At 34.6% G+C, this 23115-nt stretch overlaps 2 protein-coding genes across 3 annotated transcripts in view; one reads left to right on the forward strand and one right to left on the reverse strand.

Annotated features, from left to right (window-relative positions):
- LOC148623229 (heterogeneous nuclear ribonucleoprotein U-like protein 1) overlaps positions 1-17200 on the forward strand; it is a 51579-nt gene extending 34379 nt beyond the window's left edge. For both annotated transcript variants that reach the window (XM_088564902.1, XM_088564900.1), the window contains exons 13-18: positions 378-546; positions 721-870; positions 7245-7334; positions 7736-7848; positions 14391-14546; positions 16585-17200. In XM_088564902.1, coding sequence (XP_088421028.1) covers positions 378-546; positions 721-870; positions 7245-7334; positions 7736-7848; positions 14391-14546; positions 16585-16761 — 855 coding nt within the window. In that variant the 3' untranslated portion in view covers positions 16762-17200. The remainder of the gene's footprint in view (positions 1-377; positions 547-720; positions 871-7244; positions 7335-7735; positions 7849-14390; positions 14547-16584) is intronic.
- A 3464-nt stretch (positions 17201-20664) lies between these two features.
- LOC148623230 (cathepsin L-like) overlaps positions 20665-23115 on the reverse strand; it is a 51422-nt gene continuing 48971 nt past the window's right edge. The window contains exons 14-15 of the mRNA XM_088564903.1: positions 22844-22902; positions 20665-21326 (exon numbers count right to left, since the gene is read on the reverse strand). Coding sequence (XP_088421029.1) covers positions 21252-21326; positions 22844-22902 — 134 coding nt within the window. The 3' untranslated portion in view covers positions 20665-21251. The remainder of the gene's footprint in view (positions 21327-22843; positions 22903-23115) is intronic.

Raw genomic sequence — 23115 nt, forward strand, 5'->3', positions numbered from 1 at the left:
TGATAATAGTATTTACACACATTAATCAAATGTTCAGCGAGTCAGTCATCTCATAGAAAATAAGGTAGGTATGTTTTCTCTCCAGGCCATCATCTTCTTCTGTCTATAATTTAAGGTAAGTGGTCTCCAGAAAAGAAAAGTTTCCAGAGAATGAGAAATGATGATGCTAATGTCTAGTTCCATTATTGTCATGCAATTTATATGATGCTGTTATGTATCGCCATGTTGATATTTATGATTGTGGTGAAGGCTGGGGAGGGTAAGGTAGGTAGTGGGAGGGGGATTGTACCATGAATTATTGGAGGATGATGATGATGCCTTTATGGCAGCCATGTTGTATCCAGAATAATTATCTCTATTCTTTGTTGCCATACTAGACAAATGTGTATGCATCGGCCAGAAGACGTAAAATGCAGCCTTTTGAAGGTTTTCAACGTAAAGCAGTCGTGATAGTCCCAACGGATGAAGAATTCAAAAAGCGTGTTGAGACACGAACAAAGGAGGAAGGAAAAGATGTCCCTGAAAAAGCTGTGCTTGAAATGAAAGGTAGGATGTGAAGAAAATCACCTTATATTACTTACACTTTATCTAAATAATTGCTTTGTCATGACAATTTTTTTTCTAGCTTCAGCTGTTCCATTAAACCTCTGGATATTTTGGAGCAGCTGCTCAGTTTCATCAAGAACTCTATTTGATATATATTTGGCTGGTATTTTGTAGCTAATTTCTCACTTCCTGAGGAAGGAGTCCTGTTTGATACCATAGAATATACAGAGTTGGATAAAGATGAAGCAGCTAAACTTGTAGCAGAATATGTCACTGAAGGGAAAGCAGCTTTACCTCCACCAACTAAGAGAAGCCGCTTCGAAGGTATTTTTGCTGAGTTATGGCCCTTTGACTTAGAAAGTTAATGCAGACTTAAGTATTCCACACATTTTTGTTAACAAATTTTGCATCAAGTTTGCATTTTGTTCTTCACAACAAAAATTTCTTCCCATAAGGGACTTTATATTGCCATGCAATGCTCTCAGAATGCTTGTTTTAAATTGATTAAGAAGGTTTTAAAATGCCCCTACTCATCTGCAAGAAAAGGGCAAATGCAGTCCTTTCCTCTAAAATTCTCAATGACTAGTCCCAATAATAGAGGACAGTGTAGGATTCAACGAGCCCGAAACGAGGAAAGAAAACATTATTTCACTAGCCCAGGCTATATCGGCTAAGGTGAACACTGTGAAACCGGTATAATGTATAGAAGGTTTTTTTCTCATTCAATTTTGACAATTTTTTTTTTAATTTGTTTATATAAAATTCTGCATTAAGAATATGTAACAGATTTTAAATAGCATTTAACATTTTCAGTTTATACTTTGGCCAAAGTGAGGCCATACCCTAAAAATCACATTTTATTTCTGGTCTGATTTTGAACAATTATTTACATTTGAATCCTCATGCAAATCTCGACCTGTATTTTTCAGCCAGTAAGAATATTTCTCACTGAGTTATAAGGCATCAAAGGGGGTCAAAAACATCTCTCTACAAGAAATGTGCTAGCAAATTTATCATTTACTGTTTTTGAGCTTATGGGGTAGAAAGTGATCCATGAAAGCACCTGTAAGCAGAACTTCAAAATATTGTGCAATATTGTTTCTGAACTAGTTGTTGTGTCCCTTTGATTAAGTGAGACAAACATTGATATTGTGTCCACACTTGCTTCAGGGGAAAAGATTAATGGTTGCCCACTCACCAGTGGTGACCAGAAATGTGCCTTGGCAACCATTTTTTTGTATTTTAGTAAGCCAGCTGGCGAATTGGTTAAAAAAATTTATTGTAAACAAAAGTTGAGGTGAGAGTTTTAACTGGTTGCCATTCCATCGGAAACATAGTGTCCCTAGTTAAATTTTAACCAGTTCTAATAATATGGAAATCATTCATAACCGATGTTGGTTTCTTATTTAGAATCTCTTATTAATTTCTGCATCCGTTATTTGGTAAAATGTGGAATTTTATTTAATTCATTGAAAGAGATAAATGATCCAAAGCACATCTTAAACTTCAACTGCACATTTTAGGGTTTTCAAATAGCTATGGAGTGAATGAGTGAATGTGTGTGTGACAACAAATCACACGATACACTGAAAAAAAAAAAAAAAAAATATCAAGGAACAGGGCTTTTATTCCTGTTCTGCATTTTGAATATGCTTGAGGGTCTTCAACAATGAACAAATAGTTCATACCATCAAACAAGTATTTTTACCATAGTAAAAGTAAATCAGTACCAAAATTTTGTCCGAAAAAGTCTGGGCTAATTGATTTTATTGTTAAGTAGCCCAGGTGGCTACTGGCCTCTAAAAGTTAATCTTGACCCCTGTGCTCCAATTAAACAGAGTTCAACTGGCTGTGGTTGTATATTGCTTCGCTCAGTGAAGCTTTTCGTTTTGTATAATGGTATTGTGCTGTTGTTGTTGGTGTTGTCATGCAGCATCTGTAGACATTATGGTGTCCTGACAAACTTGATTGTTAAGTGTATGGATTTACATGAAATTACCTTAGTTTCTTGGAATCACCTTGTCCGTTTGACTCTTGTCTATATTTTGGTACAATTATATTGACTCCCAGTGTTTGGTTTGATTTGGTGTTTGGCTTTGTTTAGATCGAGTATATGCTTTAAGCATACTTATGTGCTGTCTGATATCAACTTCATACTTTTTTTTTTGGACTTTGCCATGTGAGCTATTGCCATCACTTGATGTCTGTCGTCGTTGTCAACAATTTCTTCTACATCTTCTCTGAAACTACTAAATAGATTTGCATGAAACTTATAATGACTGTTTTTTTAGAGTATCCTGCACAAAATGACAGTTTGGATTTTTGATGGGTTAAAAAACATGGCCACCATTACTAAAAATAGAACATAGTGGTCAGACGGCAGGTTTTGGCATTTATCTCCAAAATCATTAGGTTTAGCCAAATTATGACGTTGGGTAGATGTGGGTAAAAGTATTCAGCATGATGAGATCTATCTGTGGTCAAATTTTTGTGAAAATCTGTTGACCCATGTTGGAGTTATTGCCATTTTTGGACGTTTTTTGCTGTTTTTTTATGTTGTTATTTTAAAAAATCTTCTCCTCAGAAACTACTTCACAGAATTAGCACTGATGATTTACTGATAAAGATTATGTTTTGTTCTGGTTTGCTGATTGTTGTTCGAGTTGTGGCCCTTTAACTATGAAAAATTTACCAAAATTTAAGTTTTCCGTACTTTGTTTCTTAACGCATGCAGATATTGAGCTGAGTTTTGGTATGTGAGTCTACCTTGATGAGTTAAGTTTATGCTTTGTTTGGCTCTGCTGATTTTTTCCAAAGTTACCAACTTTCAGTTTTACAAATCAGTCAACCATTATTTGAAACCTAATCTGTCCAATTGTCTGTGTATAAAACTTTGCTATTCTCAGGGTGTCAAGTCCCTATAAATTATTATATTTTACTAAAAATTTGAAGGTCCCTATATTTTCCCTATAATTCATTAAAATCCCTATAAAACCCTATATATTCAGAAAAGTCTGATATTTTTTTCTTCGAAATGATAAAAAAAACACTGATATATGATGCCTGTATGAATCATATTCAATGTATCTCTTTACTATTTTATATGCAATTAAGATACTCATATATATTTATTAAATAGCTGTTTCTGGGAAAGTACCTTATAAGTATTATATTCTGTCTGGTGTACTCAGGGTAGCAAAATTTAAGCCATATTTATTGATCATCATATATTCACATTGGTAGAAAGACTTTACAAAGAGATATATTGTCTTTGATTTGGGATATCCTTATTGAAAAGTTTGTATTTAAATGAAAAGTCATTGAAGCCTTTTGAAGAATTTAACTTTATCTTTAAGAATGTTTTGCTTTTAAGATTTTAAAGTGAGACATTTCATATAGCCAGAACTAATTGAGGGCAAAACAGGCAAGAAATTGTTGAGCATTGATGTCAATAATGTAAAGAATTGCTTAAGTGATCAGGACATAGTAATAGGTGATAAGTGAGGCATCACATGGTAAAGTTGAGTTCTGAATAGCAGAAAAAGCAAATTCTAGGAATTCAAGCATTTTACCGTAGATCAGTTGAGCATTTACTGAAGAGACTACCACTGGGGGATGCCCTTATCATGAGTCTTAGTTGTCTCAATCCATGGAAAAAGACTGGAACAGTCAGCGAGTCTGTCAGATGTATTCAACAAATAACCAGATAACTAGAACTGACAGTTGATCTTTTGTTGGTTACTGATGAGTGGAAATGTTATCAGCAGGACAGCAGTCTGCCTGTAGCAGTGGAGGAGCAGAGAATTGACAACTGCTGGAGAGAAGAATTTGACTTGAAAGGTGATGATGGCAAAACTAAGTACAGACTATTGGAGAAAGTAATTAGAACAGCTTTTGTATTGCCACATGGAAATGCAGATGTAGAAAGGAGTTTGTCAGTGAATATTAATGTGGTCACTGATGATAAGACTTTGTTTTCAGAGCAAGCCATTAATGGCATATGAATGGTGAAGGATGCAGTTGCATTTTATAATCCTCAACATTAGCAGCCAAGAAACATATTTTTACAAAGGAATTGATCAAAGCTTTGAAAACTGCACATGCTTGTAACTCTCTTCTTGAAGAAGAAAGAAACCCCCAAAAAAAGTGGAATTATCCAAAGCAAGGGAGAAAAGGGAAAATGAAAGATTAAAGAGAAAACGAGAAGAACTAGCAGCTACCAAAAAAAAATTGGACAAAGAGAGCTAGAACAGACAGAAACAGAAAAACAAGTTAAGATTGATACAGATGCAGGCAATGCCTTCCATAAAGAAGGAAAAATGAAACTAGAAAAGATAATGAAGGAAAAGGGCATAGATCATCTCTTCAGGTTGTCCCATTGATGATTGATACAGGTACAAGCAAATCAGAAAAAAGCTTTAAAGGACCCAGAAAAATCAGAGAGAGACAAAAAGTGTCAAAGAAGGAGAAAAGCTCAGTGTTAAGAAAGGTCACGTCTCTCGGGGAAAAATGACACAATGCAAGCAAAGCATGGTACAAAACATCATGAACACCATCATATACAAGTTCAAAAAAGCAGGATGACAAGGAAAGCAGTTCTGAAGGCAAGGGAGAGAAATCAACTTGGAGAAACATCTGCAGCACATGAAGAAGATACAAAGAAACAAAAGCATTAATGATATTTTCATGTACTCATTACACATTTTGAATATATGTTTCTTTAATTTTAATGTGATATAAAGAGTAACTTTATAATGGCTTAATGTAAATTAGGAAAAATGATAAATAGGAGTAAAGGAAATGGCTGTAGGGGAGGAGGAGACCATAATACATGTACTTAGAATTGAGGGTTATATATATAGGTTTTGTATCAGATATGTAAGAGCTGGACAGGAAACTAATCAAAGTTAAATGTCTTTTTAGTTTACAATGTATGTTGTCATATTCCAGTTTTTGTTAAATACCAAATTTGCTGGGTTTCTAGGCTGAAACCATAGACTTTCAACACAAATCTTTCAATTAAAAGCCTATTTATCCCTATAAATTGATATAAAAATCCTTATATTTGTCCTGTAAATTGAAGAAAAATCCCTATAATCCTATATTTTTTAGGCCAAATGTGGCTTGACACCCTGCTAGTATGATCGATTGTATTGTGTGATACTTTTGTTGTCAAGTTGTTGTAAATTGTAAGACAACTTCATGTAAGAGTTATTGTCCTTTAAAGGCAAAAAATTACATTTTTAGCAGTTTTCAGCCAATATCTTGAAAACTATAATAGATAGAATGAAACTTTCAGTTGATAAAATGATCCTTATGATGTGTTCAACCAAAGTCTTCTGGTGTCAGAATTGTTGGACAACTCCTTGTTAGAGTTATTGCCCTTGAAAGGCAAAAATTTAACCAGTTGAGCGATTAGGCTCCAGGGAGCTTCTTGTTTTGAAATGCTTGCAGATATTGACATGATTTTTAGAACATTAATTCACCATAAGTTAAAGGACAAGTTTGTGTTAAGTTCTGCTCAGATGATTTTTTTTCTGAAATTACGGGCCTTGAACTTAGCTAAATTTTCACAGCATGCTGCTATTCAAATGAAGATTAGGATATGAAGGTACTTCGGTTTTTTCTGTGTACATGTTTCATTTTAAGTTCACCTAGGATGAAGGTCAGTGGAGCTATTGCTATCACTTTTTGTCCATTGTGGTTGTCTGTTGTCATTGTTAAAAATCTGTTTAAAATTTATTTTGTCACAATCTTTTCTACTGACTGAAAAAATCTATTTTCAAACATCTTTTTTTTCCCCCCGATGCGTCAAGAGGACGCACATTTTCCTTACTTTTTTTTGGTTATGTTTTTACCAAATAAGTTTGTTTTTGGTATGTGGCCTTGTTATGAAGACTTACAGATTAGGTTCAGCTGTTACGGTTGAATGATTTTTACGGAAGTTGCGCCCTTGGACTTAGAATGACTGATTGATTGTTATGGTTTAACGTCCAAGCAGCAATATTTCAGCTATATTCAGAGGACCTTGAATTTCAGTGAATTTAAAGTTTTTCGCCCTTTTTTGTGTAATGCTTTCACCAGTTGATTTCAGATTTTGTATGTAGTCTTACTATGAGAAGTTACAGATTACATTGGACTTTGGTTAGGGTTGATTGATTTTTATGACCCTTGGACTTAGAAAATTTCAGTGAGTTTTCCTTCCTTTTTTGTTGCGGGGGACATTGGAATGCTGTTCTTTTTTTAATTTTATTTTGTTGCAATCTTTTCTAATGATTTAATTCCTTTTTTTGTCAGGCTCCTTCTACATTTATTTCGCTTACATTAAAATTTAGTTGAGTGTCCAACATGGGGATATGTGGGGTATTTGAGGGCGCTCACCCAGGTTCTTTAATTTATTTTTGGTCTGACATTCAAAATTTTTTATTGAATTTAAAATTTTGTGCAATATAGTGTCAAAACCGTTTGATGTATCCATAATAAATCTTAAGTCCTAAAGTGTGTCAAAAACTAATATTGTGTCCACATTTGCCCCAACTGTTCAGGGTCTGACCACTGCAATCATATACTGCTTGACTCAGCAAAGCTTTTTATTGATCAGTGCCACACCCATCTTCTACATACAGTTCATTGCATTAAAATGATGGCAGGGATATTTGTTGTTTAACACGTATGAATACTATTTAAATGAATTTCAGACCGTGACCGACGTGATGACAGAAGGAGGGATAGTTGGAGAAATGACAGACAAGGTGGACGGGATCGTGGTGGTGGATCATGGAACAAAGGTCTGTATTTTTACCTGGTTAAATCAATGATGAAAGCAGGTCTAATAGCCCTTCATCCTTGTCATGGTGAGGGGTACTGATTTTCTGTAATCTGAATTAGTAATATTATTCAAACTTTGCAGTGTAAACAAATGCTTTGTCAATTATTACATAAGCTTTCAAAATGTCAAGCTTTTTAGTTTTATGTATTGTTTATACATGCTCTTACTTTTTATGGTTTCATTTGTGGCCCTTATAGTTAAAAGTATACTTTTATTTGCACAGAACAGGTAAGAGAAAGGCATATATTTTAGTATAATGTATATGAAAACAACTCTTTCTAGTTGATCATATTGCCTGCTCCAGTCAATCATATTATGGTTAGGACAGGGAAATGGAATTTATCTTGACTCTCTGTTTAGGTCGCGACAGGTATGGTGGTAGTGGTGGTGGTGGTAGAGATAGGAGAGATGATCGTGGATGGGACAGAAGAAGTGGTGGTGGATATAATGACAGACGTGGAGGAGATTGGAAGGTTTGTTTATTCTTATCATATGTACATGTACAATGAGCAGTTGTATTTACTGTCAACTTAATGCTAATTTTTTACCTCTGCTTGGGGGTTATATGATGATTTGCTGTTGGTCCCCAGATTTATTCCCAAGTCTCCTCAAACCACGATATGGAATTAGACAAAACTTTCACAATGCCATTGTACAGGTACTATTTTTTTTCTATCAGAATTACTCATTGGGTTTCATGATGCAAACACAGAATTTGTCATTGGTCAACCGAGGAGGACCATTTATGGGTTTTTGATCCTTCAGGATCACAATACCTTGTGTCATGGGTTTTTGTCTCTTTACAAAAAAAATTACTTAAGTGTCCAACATGGGGACATGTGGGGTATTTGAGGGCGCTCACTAAGGTTGTTTCATTTATTTTTGGTCTGACATTGAAAATTTTTCTGTACGTTTCTGAATAATTGACAGAAAATAGTGCATATATAATTAATTCCTTTTATATCAATTAAAGTCTCCTTTAAAAAGCAATAAATATGTTTCAGGCAATTATTAAGATTAATCACATTCTATCATTGCTGCAAATGACATTAAGATCTAGACTTTAAAACAAATGAAGATGTGAGAGAGAATATCTTTTCTAATTTTGACCTTTAAAGATCTTAGTTAAAAATTTGCTTTGGAATATTTTTTCTTTGCAAAAAGTGTGAAAAAGCATTAAATGTGTTAATTGTGTTCTGTTTAACACTAATCAGTCAAAATCTTCATCCTTCCATCAGTATTTCATAATTGATAAACAATGAATTTGAATTAATTTTTCTAAATTTGAATTTTTTTTAAATTTTGGACATCGCATGAATATAGCTGAAATGATGCTTGGGCATTAAACCCCAATAATCAGTAATCAATCAGTTTTGGACAGGTTTTAAAAAACTTTTAAATAAGTGAAATGAAACCAAATTTGTGAATGTGTGTTAAGTTGGAAACTATTTAACTATTGATCAAAATACCTCTCTCTTCATTCTTCTCTTTGGTCAGGTGAGCTATTGCTATCACTTGGTGTCCGTTGTTGTCATTAACAATTTTTCAAAACTCTTCTCCTCTGACACCACTTGACACCAAACTTGGTATGAATGTTCCTTGGGGTATCCTGCATAGAATTGATGTGGGGATTTTTGATCCGTCAAAAAAAACATCGCAGCCGTTGCTAAAAATAGAACATATGGTTCAGACAATAGTTTTTCGCATATATCTCCAAAACCGTTAGGTTTAGCCAAATTCTTTCAAATAGCTGAAATGATCCATATTAATAGGACTACAAAAGTCTTCAGGGAGAAAAGGTGTCAGATGACTCCTTGTTAGAGTTATTGACCTTGAAAGGGGAAAATTAACCTTTTTAGCTCGCCTGGCCAAAGGCCATTTGAGCTATTGCCATCACTTTGCGTCAGTCGTCATTGTTGTTAAAATTTTTTCAAAACTTTTCTCCTCTTGAACTACTTGACCAATTTGAACCAAACTTGGTATGAATGTTCCTTGGGGTATCCTGCATTGAACTGGTATGGGGATTTATGATCTGTCATAAAATATGGCCGCTGTTACTAAAAATAGAAAGTAGGGGTCAGACAGTATTTTTTCGCATGTATCTCCAAAGCCATTAGGTTTAGCCAAATTCTGACATGGAGTAGAAGTGTTCAGCATGATGAGATCTAAATTACATGTTAAAAATGTAATTTTCAAAGTTTCACTGTGAATTCCCAGGACAAATGACATCTTAAAGTTGCATACCATTGCAAAGCTGGGAAAATAAGGCTTTCAAAATCATTATGCTAATGGTACGATGATAGTACAAATTCTTCACAAAATTTACTTGAATAAATAATACTGAAAATCCACATTTTTACCTTTTCTGCAAACTGACAGCATGGAGGCAAACTACTCGCACATGTAAACAATATTCATACACTTTTATAGTTAATTACATATATGATATTAAAGTACACATTCTCAGCTTTATTTTGACTACTTTTAATCATAATACACACAAATAATGCACTTACAATGCATATGTCTAGGTTCAGTGTGTTTTCGGTACTACATAGGGGGGTGGCCATTTGACCCGGAAGTGGTTAGTGAGACCTAAGCCATGTTGGAGTTACTGCCCTTTTTCGACGTTTTTTTGCTATTTTGAATGTTATGTCTTTCAAAAATCTTCTCTGACACGACCTGACCAATTAGAACCAAACTTGTTATGCATGATCTTTGGGGTATCCTGCATAGAACTGGTGTGGGGATTTTTGATCTGTCGAAAAACATGGCCGTCGTTACCAAAAATAGAACATAGGAGTCAGACAGTAGTTTTTCGCATATATATCCTAAACTGTAAGGTTTAGCGATTTTCTGACATGAAGTAAAAGTGTTCAGCATGATGAGATCTATCTGTGGTCCAATTTCATTTTGATATGTTAAGCCATGTTGGAGTTATTGCCCTTTTTCAACATTTTTTGTTGTTTTTAATGTTATTATTTTAAAAAATCTTCTCCTCAGAAACTACTTTACAGAATAAAATGAAAGTTGTTATTTTTGTTTTAAATGGCATCCTTAACAAAATGCCTGTTTGGATTTTTGATCTGTTATAAAGCATTGCCGCTGCTACTAAAAATAGAACATTGGGGTCAGACAGCAGATTTTTACATATATCTTCAAAACGGTTAGGTTTAACCAAAATCTGACTTGGTAAAATTATTCAGCATGAAGTTTGTTTGTTTGTTGGGGTTTAACATCCGAGCAGCAATATTTCAGCTATATTCAGACAATGAACATGAAATGAAAAAAAAAGGGATGGGTCACAAGGATAATAGGGTCGACAAATTTTGATTGCCACTGGAAAAAGGGAGCATGGGTAAGGTCGGGTAATTTAGCCTCCTGTGGCGGAGCACAAAGGTTCCTACTCCTATCTACCACAGCAGAGTTGTTTAACGTGCGAGGAACGTGGCATCTTTCCCAACACGGTGCACTACTATGGTTTGTGGTCAGGTTTTCCGTATTATAGCCTGACAACCCCAGCATGTAACACGCCAGGGGTACCCCATTCCACCACCTGGAGCACACATCCCAGTTGCTCTGTGGGCAGAGCACCTAGCCCCCGGCTAGGTTTCTGAGCACTATTTAGTCGCCTTATACGACAAGCTTAGCGCTGCTGCAGGTCTATTCTTTTAACACCCGGACCTGCACGGGTGTTCAGCATGAAGAGATCTATCTGTATTATTGCCCTTTTTGGATGTTTTTTTTTCTGTTTATGATGTTATTCTTCTCCTCAGGAACTGCTCTACAGAATTCAATGAAAGTTGGTATTTTTGTTTTATAGGGTATCCTTAAAGAAATGACAGATTTTTGATCGCTGAAAAAAAAAAACATGGCTGCCGTTTCTAGAAATAAAACAATGGGGTCAGACAGCAGATTTTTGCATACATCTCCAAATCTGTTAGGTTTAGCCAATAACTTTCAATTGCTGAAATGATCCTTATTATAAGGCTTACAAATGTGTCCAATGAATCAAATGGAGTCAAAATTGTCTTACAACTCCTTGTTAGAGTTATTGCCCTTAAAAGGCAAAAAATTAACGAGTTGAGCCATTCAGGCGCCTGGGAACCTCTAGTTTTTAACTGTTTTCAGTCAATATCTTGAAAACTATGATAGATTAAAAGAAACTCAATTGTTGAGAAGATCTTATGATAAGTCCTACCAAAGACTTCTTGAGTCAAAATTGTTGGACAATTTCTTGTTAAATTTGGTGCCTTTGAAAGGCAAAATTCAATGTGGTGAGCGATTCAGGCTCCTGGAAAACTCTTGTTTTTCTGTCCTGTTCAATTGTGTTGTAATTTTATACATGTATGCTCACCTTGCGGAGGTAAATAAGCAAATTTTTGGTCATTCCCTTTGTGGGACTCGATCTCGTACTGCTGTGACATCTATGGCAACACCGCCTTCACAAAGCCCAGGGCCCCAAACCCACTCGACCAGCTAGGCTTTTTTATAAATATACCTTTCGCTGGCCAGGTCATTCCTCCTTGTAAGATAAATCTAGGGTTGTAACTTAGTACACATTGTATGGTAGTACAGGACAGCTCATCTAGGTTTGTAGTGGGATAAAGGATCAAATTAATGATAAAAGTTATGTAGGTCTCAGAATGTGACAACTCTGTTAGCTACATTGCTCCATCAGATTAAATTGATACAGGGAAGATAATGTAAGTGTAGAAGGGTCTGAAAAATTCCTAATGATGGTAGAACTGTCCTTTTTAGGTTTTTGATCCTTCAGGATCAAAATACCTTGTCTGTCACTGGAACTCCCCTACTATTTCTGAACATTACAATTTATCAGCTCAATTATATTCTATTATTTATGTAGATAAAATTAAGATCTAATCTTCATATCAACTCGAGATTTGAGGGACTTCTTTTTGGCCTTTGAAAGATATTTAGTAATAAATTTACATTTAGGGAATTCATTTCTTGCAGTAATGTGTCTTGAAGGATAAAATATGTTAAATATTTTCATTTTGACACACTTACAAGTTAAATTATCCATCCTGTCATTAATATTTTATTATATATAAACAAAAAGTGAAGAGTAGTTATTTCAACCAAGTATTGGTGGGAAAATTCAAATTGATTAAAGTGTCTAGTTTTTGGAATTCTTGTGTTAAGGAAATTATTTTCTTAAGCTGATATTGGTTTTATTTAAGTATAATTGTTATGTAGGATAAATACTCTGTTAATATAGCTTTTGAATGTAAATGCACATTAACTTTTGGATAGTTTTAAAATTGGGACTTGAACTCTTACTGCTGTGACATCAGTGGCAACATTGCCTGCACTAAGTCCAGCGCCCTAGACCACTTGGCCAGCGAGACTATATAAAAATAAAGCTTTGTCTGGCCAGCTTGTATGGTAAATCTAGGTGGTGTTTTGTAGGGTAAACCAAGTTAATGATATAAGTCGCAACAAATCAATATTGTACATATGTCTCACAATGTGAGGACTATTTGCTACACTGCTCCATCAGATCAAATTGATACAGGGAAGATAATGTAAGCAGTGAAGGGTCTGAAAAATTCTCGACGATATTAGAACTGTCAAATTTGCAAAGCAAAGTTTTTTTCCTTTTCTCCATGGGACTTGAACTTGTACCGCTGTGACATATATGCATGTATATATCCATACCTGTTACTATATCAGGAGGAACACTCCCACAAAATCAATGAAAATCTCCCTAATAAAATTTAAGATTTGTGGTAGGTTTTTGGTTAAAATTACTATGTTTTCTGTGCAAATTACAAAATAATGAATTTTTACTGAAGAAATGCTTTTACCCTAAAAAAAAAAAATAAAAAAAAAAAAAAAAATCCCCGCATGACAGTTTCAATTACGGAGAATCTCAAACACGAACTGTTACAAACATTAACAAGTATGCATATCTCGAAAATCAGTATTAAAGATTAAGGTCCAGTTTAAACATTTAGAAAACAATATGGGAAATGCAAAAGAGTAATCAAGGGAACTAAGGTTATAGCTGTAATCAAAAGAATGTAATCCAGGGACGAAGACTGGACATGGAAAATAGACATACACAACAAAGAACATAAAGTAACTAAAATAATACATACAAAGTAACAAAAGTAAATGAGCAACTCAGACTCCACTAAAAACTGAGCATGGACCAGGTGCATCGGTAGGGTGAGCGTCCTCTACTTTCTAGAAACACCCGCCAAATTGCTCATAAAAACTCAAAATATATGATTACAGTTTTACATCATGTAATCTTGGGGATTTGTGAAATTGGGTGTATAGTACTATTTTCACATGAATCAAAAACCTCCAGTGCTAAGAGCACTTGGATCTATTCTGCAACTGCTCTCAAACCATTGAATGGAATTCCAATTAAACACTCACACATTTTTACCACATAATTCCCTTGTGCACCTCTTATTTTGTTGATTTATGGGGTTACTTGTATGGTTATTATGAATGAGGATGGGGATGGGTTATCTTCAGGAGAACTTTTCTCACAGATGCAGTTTTAAACAAGTTTCAAAGACTTAACAGTAAATGGTCAATTTTGATTTTGACAGAGGGTTATCTTTTTATATCTGCCGTTTGTTATGTCATGGCCTGTAGAATGTGCCCACTTGACTTTCTTTTGTTATGCCCATAAATGGTTTGCATTAATAGGTCTTAAGGTAACTTGCACAGCTTTGAAGCTTAAGTGAGAAGGGAGACACATATGGATACTTAGGTTACTAGGTGAAAGGCAGGGGACCTACTCTTTGATACGTTTAAAATGAAGATTCCTGTAAGGTTTGGACTGTACTGTATCACAAGGAGGCTGGCTAAAATAGAGGGATATAGTAGATAGATTTTAAGCAGATATTTCTTTTTATTTTGTTATGACCCAAACATACTTTTTATTGATATAGAGTGGTATATTTTGATAACTGATACTTCTATGTTAATTTTGAATATTTGAGCTAATACTTTAAAATAATTTTTATGACAGAGTCGAGACTATAATAGAAGTGGCAGTAATTATGGAAGACAGGGTGGTGGAGGCCAGTGGGGGAGCCAAGGTAGTGGACAATGGAGCAACCAAGGGCAGTGGGGCAATAATCAGTGGGGTAACCAGGGCAACTGGAATCAACAGACAGGTTATGGGGTAAGTGCTACAGAATATTATTTTAGCATAGTTTTTAGTGCGTTTCTTTTAGCCGAAATTTGGTTTCTTGAATATGCATCAGTAACTGAAATGAGAGAAAGAAATGAGTTTTCATTGGCCCAAAATATTATGAGGCAGCGTTGACTATTTATGTAATTTTACCAACATCCGTTTTTTGTTAGCTTTCCTAGACAAGTGGCTTTGGATGTAACTTGTCTCTTTTGAAATCTATTTTGTCTTTCTGGTTGTTGCCTGAAATCAAGTATTGTTGCTTAAAATCAATATTATGACAGATTGTCTCAGAACTTTCATTGAAACCTTGGTTTTCTGCTGTTGGTTTTACTGACATCTAAGATCGTCTTTTGGGCTATAGTAGATGTCTTGTTACAATTTTTCGTTGCCCTGACTTTCTAATGGTCTCATTCTGGCACTGATTCATATGTTATTGCTTATATACATGTAACTTTAATCAGTTTCTTGGTTGTTAATGATCGGAATCTGCTTAGTTTATAGGGTTGATAATCTCTGGTTCAACATGGCAAAAATTATGTTTACTATGACATTGCCAAGTCTAGAGAAAATATGTCTCTGTATCTGTTTTTTTGTTTTTATGTCCCCGCGACAAACTGTGGGTGGGGCATATTAATTTACCCCTGTCCGTCCATATTACACATGGCTTGTCTGGCAATCTCCTCGTACAGTTTTTGAACTACATATATGTATATTATGCAGGATATTTCTACACATGATGAAGGTGTGCAGGGCCAAAGAATTTTGATTTTCATGAAATATTATGGAAATTGGTGATAGTTACACTTAGTCATTTTACTTAGAAATAGGGCTATATGGCTTGTCCGGCTATCTCCTGATACGGTTTTTGAACTACATCTATAATATTTTACAGGATTTTTCTACACATGATGAAGGCGTGTAGGGTAAAAGGATTTTGATTTTCGTTAAATATTACCGAAAATTGGTGATAGTTACACTTAGTCATTTTACTCAGAAATATATGGATTATAGCTTGTCTGGTTATCTCCTCGTATGGTTTTTGAACTACATCTAAAATATTTTACAGGATATTTCTACACATGATGAAGGTGTGCAGGGTCAAAGGATTTTGATTTTCATGAAACATTACAGAAATTGTTGAAAGTTAGACTTACTTATTTTCGTCAAAAATAGGGCTATATGGCTTGTATGGCTATCTCTTTCAGTAGATTTTGAACTACATCTAAAATATTTTTTGCCGGATGTTTATACACATAATGATGGTTTGTAAGGTCATAGGATCTTGATTTTCATGAAATTTTATGGTACTGGGTGATAGACTTTGTTATTTTTGTCAGAAATATATCCCAAGCAACAAAGTTGGGGATTTGTTACGGGGGGTATTGACATTTTTATGTGTCCATTAATACGTCCATTGGTCCTTTTTTTCACATGGCAACTAGTCTGACACTACCCAACAGAATTTCATGACACTATGTGGCCAGGATACAATATGTAGATATGCATATATATGGGAATTTTTTATCCCCAGACCATGAGTGAATCTGCAAACCATGTCTTCATACAAAAATAAACGTTCCTAATTTGGCATATCTAGCGAGCAGGGCATCATTAGTGTCTTACAAAAAAGAAATCATTACTAACAAATGAGGAAGGGGCTTCTGTGATAAACAGGGCTTTAATTTTTTTTTTTTTTTTTTTTTTTTTGCAATACAAAGATATGGGAAGTCGACAGTTGCAAACATATGTGTTGAAACTTTTCAATAAAAAGATACAGAGGCATTATTCTGCAATTGTTTGGTTAAAAACTAATTTAAAACAAGTTTTCTACAGGGCAGATTTGATATCCAAATTGAATCCAGGACCAAGTCTATTACATACATTGATTGAGTTTAAATCACTAGCATTTAGAGATTAAACAGTACAATCATATTGTGTAAACAGAATTGTAAGGCTAACAATTAACATGTCAGTCAAAACATAGGATGCAGTTTATATAAATCTGTTGTTTTTTTTTTTTTTTTAGCAGTGGAATTATCAACAAGGAAACCAGGGCTATGGTTGGGGACAGCAACAACAGCAACAAAACTGGGGTCAACAAGGCCAGTGGGGTAGTGGTTACAACACAGGTTACTCAGGACAGAATTACAACCAAGGAAGCTTTGGTGGAAGCAGTAATTATAATAATTACAACAGGAAATAGATACTGTGCAGGACATCGTCATATGTTGTACTGTGTTGTAAACTGTTTTTATATTGTTCATAATGGAGTAGAGTTCTATAATCATGTGATCATTCATTTTATAAATAGTCATTATCACTATCATTTTGTCATTAAATCATCATTTTTATTTTGAATGCAGTTTGTCATAGTGATCTAAGTTTATCAATTAGAGCAGCTTACAAGAACAATTGTTTAATTAATGTGCCCTTGTACTCCTTGGCTTCCAAAAGTTATTGTCTATTAGGTATGGTTGAAGACCATGATTAGGTGTGTGATTAATAATGTTGTAAATTTTCATTAAGTATAGAAGAAGAAAAAAATTGATAGTAACTAAAACTCTTGAGAACATGCAAAAGGAGTCTATATGTTTATAATTGACAAAGTCATCTAGGTTGCTCAAAATAAAAACTGAATCAAGCTTGGGAATTTTAGTAGTATGTGTCTAATGCAGGAGTTTACAGTCCTTATTACACCCCCAGCACAGTTTTTGAGTATATTGTAGATTTCATCCTGTCTGTCTGTCCAAACTACTTTTTAATGACAGCTGTTTTCTGCAACTCCTCCTCCACATCTTGCAGGGTTGTTATTTAACTTAATGGGGTGTTAAACTACCATATTGGGATGAGGATATTGTCAGGAAATTATAATTAAAGGTAAATTTGCAGTAATATTCTGTCATTGTGTCATCAAAAAAAAAGAGAGAAGTACTGATTGTGGTTTGGAGTTGTATGTCAGAAGTGCTGAGTTTATCACCCATATAAATTGTGTCCAGTATGATTCATGTGTTTACTGTAGAACTTGTTAGGTGATGCATAATGGAAATTCTCTGTCTCATTTAAGGGAAGACTTAAATAGATATTTTGGATAATTTTTTTGCATGATGACTTTTATTGTATCTCCCCTTTCCAGGTTCCCAAGTTATGTACTTTTTATTTACAGTACAACTTAGTAATTTTGTAGGTGATGCATAATGTAAATGCTTATGCCATCACTTTGCGTCCGTCGTCGTCATCGTGGACAAATTTTAGAAGTTCTCCTCTGAAACTACTGGACTGACAGGTTTTAAACTTGGCATGATTGTTCCTCAGAGTGTTCTGCACAAAATGACCATTGGGATTTTTGATCCATGAAAAAACATGGCCCCAGTTACTAAAAATAGAACATAGGGGTCAGATTGCAGTTTTTTGCGAACAACTCAAAAACCGTTGCCTTTAGCAAATTTCTGGCATGGGGTAAAATTGTTCAGCATCATGAGATGGACCTATCCCTAAATTTTCAAAAGGTTGGTCAACTGATGTAGGAGTTGCGACCCATGAAACAGTTTTTTTTTCATATGTACAACTTTGAAAATCTTCTCTAAAACTATTTAAGATCATTGAATGAAAATAAGCATAATAGTTCTTATTGCGTACTTATTGTATTGTGCTCAAAATGACTGTTGTGATTTTTAATCTGTGAATAGATATGGCTGCCTATACTAAAAATGGAACTTAGGGGTTGTAAAACAGGTTTTTGAAAAAAATTCAAAAATTGTTGCATTTAGCAAAATTCTGGTTCAGGTCATGAAAATGCTATGAAAAGCATTTCCTGCATTTGACAATTTAGTTGATTTTAACTTAGCCTGTCTCATTCCTCAAGTTTTTCAAATAAGCAAATGGTTAACCAGATGAGCGATTCAGGCTCTCTTGAGCCTCTAGTTTGATTGATTGATTGTTGGGGTTTAACGTCCGAGCAGCAATATTCAGACAATGAACATGAAATGATAAGATGAAAAAAAAAAGGGATGGGACACAAGGACAAAAGGGTCGAAAAATTTTTATTGCCACTAGAAAAAGGGAGAGATGGGAAGGGCCGGGCAATTTAGCCTCCTGTGGCGGAGGGCAAAAGTTCCTACTCCTATCGAATAACACAGCAGGGTTCTTTAACGTGTGAGGAACGTGACATCTTTCCCAACACAGTGCACCACTATGGTTTGCGGTCAGGTTTTCTGTATTGTAGCATGACAACCCCAGCATGTAACATGCCAGGGATACCCCATTCAACCACCTGGGGCACACATCCCAGTTGCTCTGTGGGCAGAGCGCCTAGCCCCTGGCTAGGTTACTGAGCACTATTCAGTTGCCTTTTACAACAAGCTTAGCGCTGCTGCAGGCCTATTCTTTTCAACACCCGGACCTGCACGGGGCGCCTCTAATTTGATGAATTTTATGTAACTTGTGGGGAGCAATTTTATACTATGCCATAGTACATCTCCCAAATTTGTCAATTTCAGTATTTTTGCGTTTCAAGTAGACAAACATGAACTTGGCAATTCACTCAGATACCCGTTTTGTATTCTGACCTCTGATGCATTGAAGATCATGAAACTTTGAGAAATGATTATTAGGCCATACCATAGTGCACCACTTATTTTGAATTTTGATAAATGTGTACCAATGAATTGGGGGTTTCTAGTACCCAATAACTTAGATTGATGGGAGTGTAGCCCAGTGTACTCTATTTATGGATACCTAATAAACATTCTAAGTATGATTATGTTTGCCTGCTGATTAACAGAAAATTTGGAGTTGTAAATTGCTGATTTGAATATTTTTTAGGATTGAAATGGAAATTTTAGAAAGTATGTGTGTCAATGTAGGTGTCTTCTAATGAACAATGCTCACAGTATTGTAAGCTGTTAACAGATTTTCATTAATTGTGGTGATTAAATATTTGTTCTACAGAGGAAACCTCAGTAGTATTTGTTGAAAACTAAACTTTTTTTCAACCAGAGAGAAGATTGTAATGATATTAGAAGTGGTGGTTGCTCCTTCAAACGAAATTTTTAGTGTGTTTATTTTCATTTTTTATGCTGTGAACAACTATAGATCAATCTATGAAAAATAATGTAAAAAGACCTTCATCCCCAATTTCGGTAAATTTGTTCGACAGTTCATCAAATTATATCCAATTTGAGATCAACATGATTACATGCTTCATAAGAAATTTTATAAGTGTTAGCTTTTGAAGTAGAAATTGGTTTATAAACTGAAGGCAAACTAAATAAAAAATAGATATGATTGTTATGCACAGCGTAACAGGATGTTCTCCCAGTTCCCGATAGTCATAGGAGCATTTTAAATCAGTTTCTACAGCTCCATGATTTTTAAGTTTTTGAGTGGTGGCGATTTTGGAATGGTGACCATTTTTTAAATTTTCAATTTGGCCGATCAGAAGCGCGTGTGTCATATTTATTAAGCAATTATCAACCGTGTACGTTTTTTTTTTTTTTTTTGGTGATTTTTGGACGACCATGTTTGAAATTTGAAAACCTTTGTGCACATCTACATATAGGGGTCTATCTTTTGTCCAAATTTGGTTTCAATCCATTCAGCAGTTTCTGAGGAAATCCACAGACAAGACTGAGGTTAGAAGAATATTAGAACAGAAGTAAAACAATATGTTGCCCAACTTTGTTGGAAGAACATAATAAAACACCTCCAGATTCTTATAGTAGCATGCTTGCCTTGAGTGTGTTAGGCTTGAATTTCAACCCGCAACCGAGTCATAAAATGGAAGATTTTTATGTGTTTCTGCAGCTTTTAGTCCTGGTGATCAAAGTTCATGAAATCCAAATCTACCTCAAAAGACCGGAAGTTATAATGCCGTAATGGCCCTTGTTTGATTCATATTGGCCCGTATAGATGCCCGCTTTGAATTCATATTAATTGGTCAGTTTTTGACATATTTTAACATATTTTGGGTAGTTGGTTAATAATCGGGCAATCAAAAGTAATGTTGAGCATCTGACACCAATACAAGTCTGAAAAGATCCAGCATTATCATATTATAATAAATACACAACAGTTCCCATCCCCCAAATAAAAAATAGAACACAAAAAGGATTTTTCAAAATACTTTACAATGAAGAATGGAATATCATAATCATACAACAATCAAACAACCTTACAATACACGGCATTTTTTTTAACATTAAAGTTTTTTTTAAATATTACACTGATTTGAACTATATATTTAAATACACAATATGAGGATCAAAATAGCGTAAACTATCAATACTGCTTCCGACAGAAGTGTGTGTTGTAAAATTGTCACCACAATAGTAGTGAATGCACTTGATTATCTTAAACTGTTTTTGAACATATTTTGAATGTTCTGGTCAAATTAGGACCTTCACAATGATTATTTTCTCTGAAATAACTGAACTTTGCTTTAATTCTTTTTCTATTCTATCCATTTTTTGCATGAAATGAAAGTACCTGCATGTGAGTCTGCAAGATATTTAACTGTGAACAGTATCTTCTGCTGAGTAAATCAACCTGTAAACTTAAACTTCACAACTCTTCCTTCACTTTAGAGGTGGATTACAGGCATCAATGACAAAGGATTACATATTAATGATATTCTATAAAAAAATACGTAACAGAATTAGCTGGGTACAAATAACAGAAGTTCATCTGTATCTTATGTTATTTAACGACTGCCGATGTGCACATAGTATTGAGTCCACAAACGCCTGCTCCACGGTATACCAGGTAGTACCCCTATAAACAATATAAGACAAAATTTAATTGTGCCAACACATTTAAATGATTATGGTATAACAACAAAACAGGAAAATAAAATAATTAAAGTTATTGGCTCTAAAATGGTTGTAACTTTCGTGTAAATAATTGGATCAAACTGAAATTTGAACTTTCTTTGTATTTTATAATACTCAATTACTATACTAAGTTTGAAAAAAGATCCTTTGATACCAAATCATGATAATCTCAGAATAAAGGATATCAAACCAAGAAATAAAAGTAATTCCTGAATAAAGAATATTATAACCAACCCTAAAGCCTCTAGAGAGCCTGAATCGCTCACATGGTCAAAACATTCCCTTCTAAAGCAAAAACCCAAAATTGGACCCTACTGAAATAATTTAATCAATAGAGAGCAACTTAGTTTTCCATCTGGTTTTCAAATTATAAAATAACTCTCATTGTCATTTATTGGCTTGACAACAGCAATAAGGAGTCATCTTACAATGGTGACTGCCAAGATTTAGAATAGGAGTAGCTAGAAGCCCTTTAATATAACAGTTTTCTTGTTTCTGATGAGACTATTTTCAAAGTTGGGAATGTAAAAATTGACAAAAATTCCAAATAAGGAACAATAACTCTGACATCGTTCAACAGACCTTCATGAAAATTTTGGCATAGGTCCGTCTCACCATGCTGATCAATTTTACTCTATCAGATTTTAGCTATACCCATTGGTCTCAAAGTTATTTAGAAAGAACTTCAATTTGACCCCTAAGGTCTATTTTTATTAATGGTGGCCATGTTTTACCCACATGCACACAAAGGTTGGTAAGGATATCCTATGGAAAATTGAAGCCAAGTTTGGTTACAATCCATCCAGTAGTTTCAGAAATTAAGACTTTCAAAATTTGAAATGTAAAATTAGGAAAAAATCCATCTCAGGACCCATAACTCATCCGTCAACAGATATTTCTGGAAAAATTCTGCATAGGTCCATCCCATCATTCTAAACAATTTTACACCCTACCAGATTTTGATTATTCACAAAATACTGTAATTTGACCCCTATAGTATAATTTTAGTAACGGTGAGCATGTTTTTCACCAGATAAAAAATTCCCACACATAGATTATTAAAGATACTCTGAAGAACATTCATGCAAAGTTTGGTTACAATCTGTCCAGTAATTTCAGAGGAAAAGATGTTTGAAAAAGTTTACAGGCAGCGTGCCAGGTGAGCTAAAAATCACAGTAATTCCTATAAAAATGATTCAGATAGAAATGGCAGAATTTCGTTTAACAGGAAGTAGATGTCTGACAGGCCTGAAATCGAAATCCAGGTGTGACTTGTACCCGATGCTGGATACCGTACATAAAGAGGCTGCAATAAGTGGTTGCTGAGAAAAGTGTTAAGAAAATAATTTCCACACTTACCTGCCCCACATTAACCATACTAGTACTAGATTGTACAACTTAACTTTCACATGTGAAATTCAACCAATTACAGAACAAATCCAACACAATAATGCTTACTTTTTCACCCCAGTCAGGTCCCCAACTGTTCTTCACAATCCAGTAAGGTTTACTCCCATCTGAAACATAGATTAACGAAACTTTCCAAAATATATTACATGTACAATAAGAAACCTATGAATAGAATGTTACCCTTTCATTTCATTTTAATTTATGGCTGGAGAATTAGACATTCTAATTAAAGAGTGACTGGACTTACCCACATCTTACAATACAGTTCAATACTGATTGGACACAGGTGTTACCCAAACCAACCTCTCCAATAAGAGTTC

The sequence above is a fragment of the Perna viridis genome, chromosome 2 (assembly GCF_037379345.1).
Source record: "Perna viridis isolate PV_CMFRI_1.1 ecotype Kerala chromosome 2, ASM3737934v1, whole genome shotgun sequence".
Taxonomy (NCBI): Eukaryota; Metazoa; Mollusca; class Bivalvia; order Mytilida; family Mytilidae; genus Perna; species Perna viridis.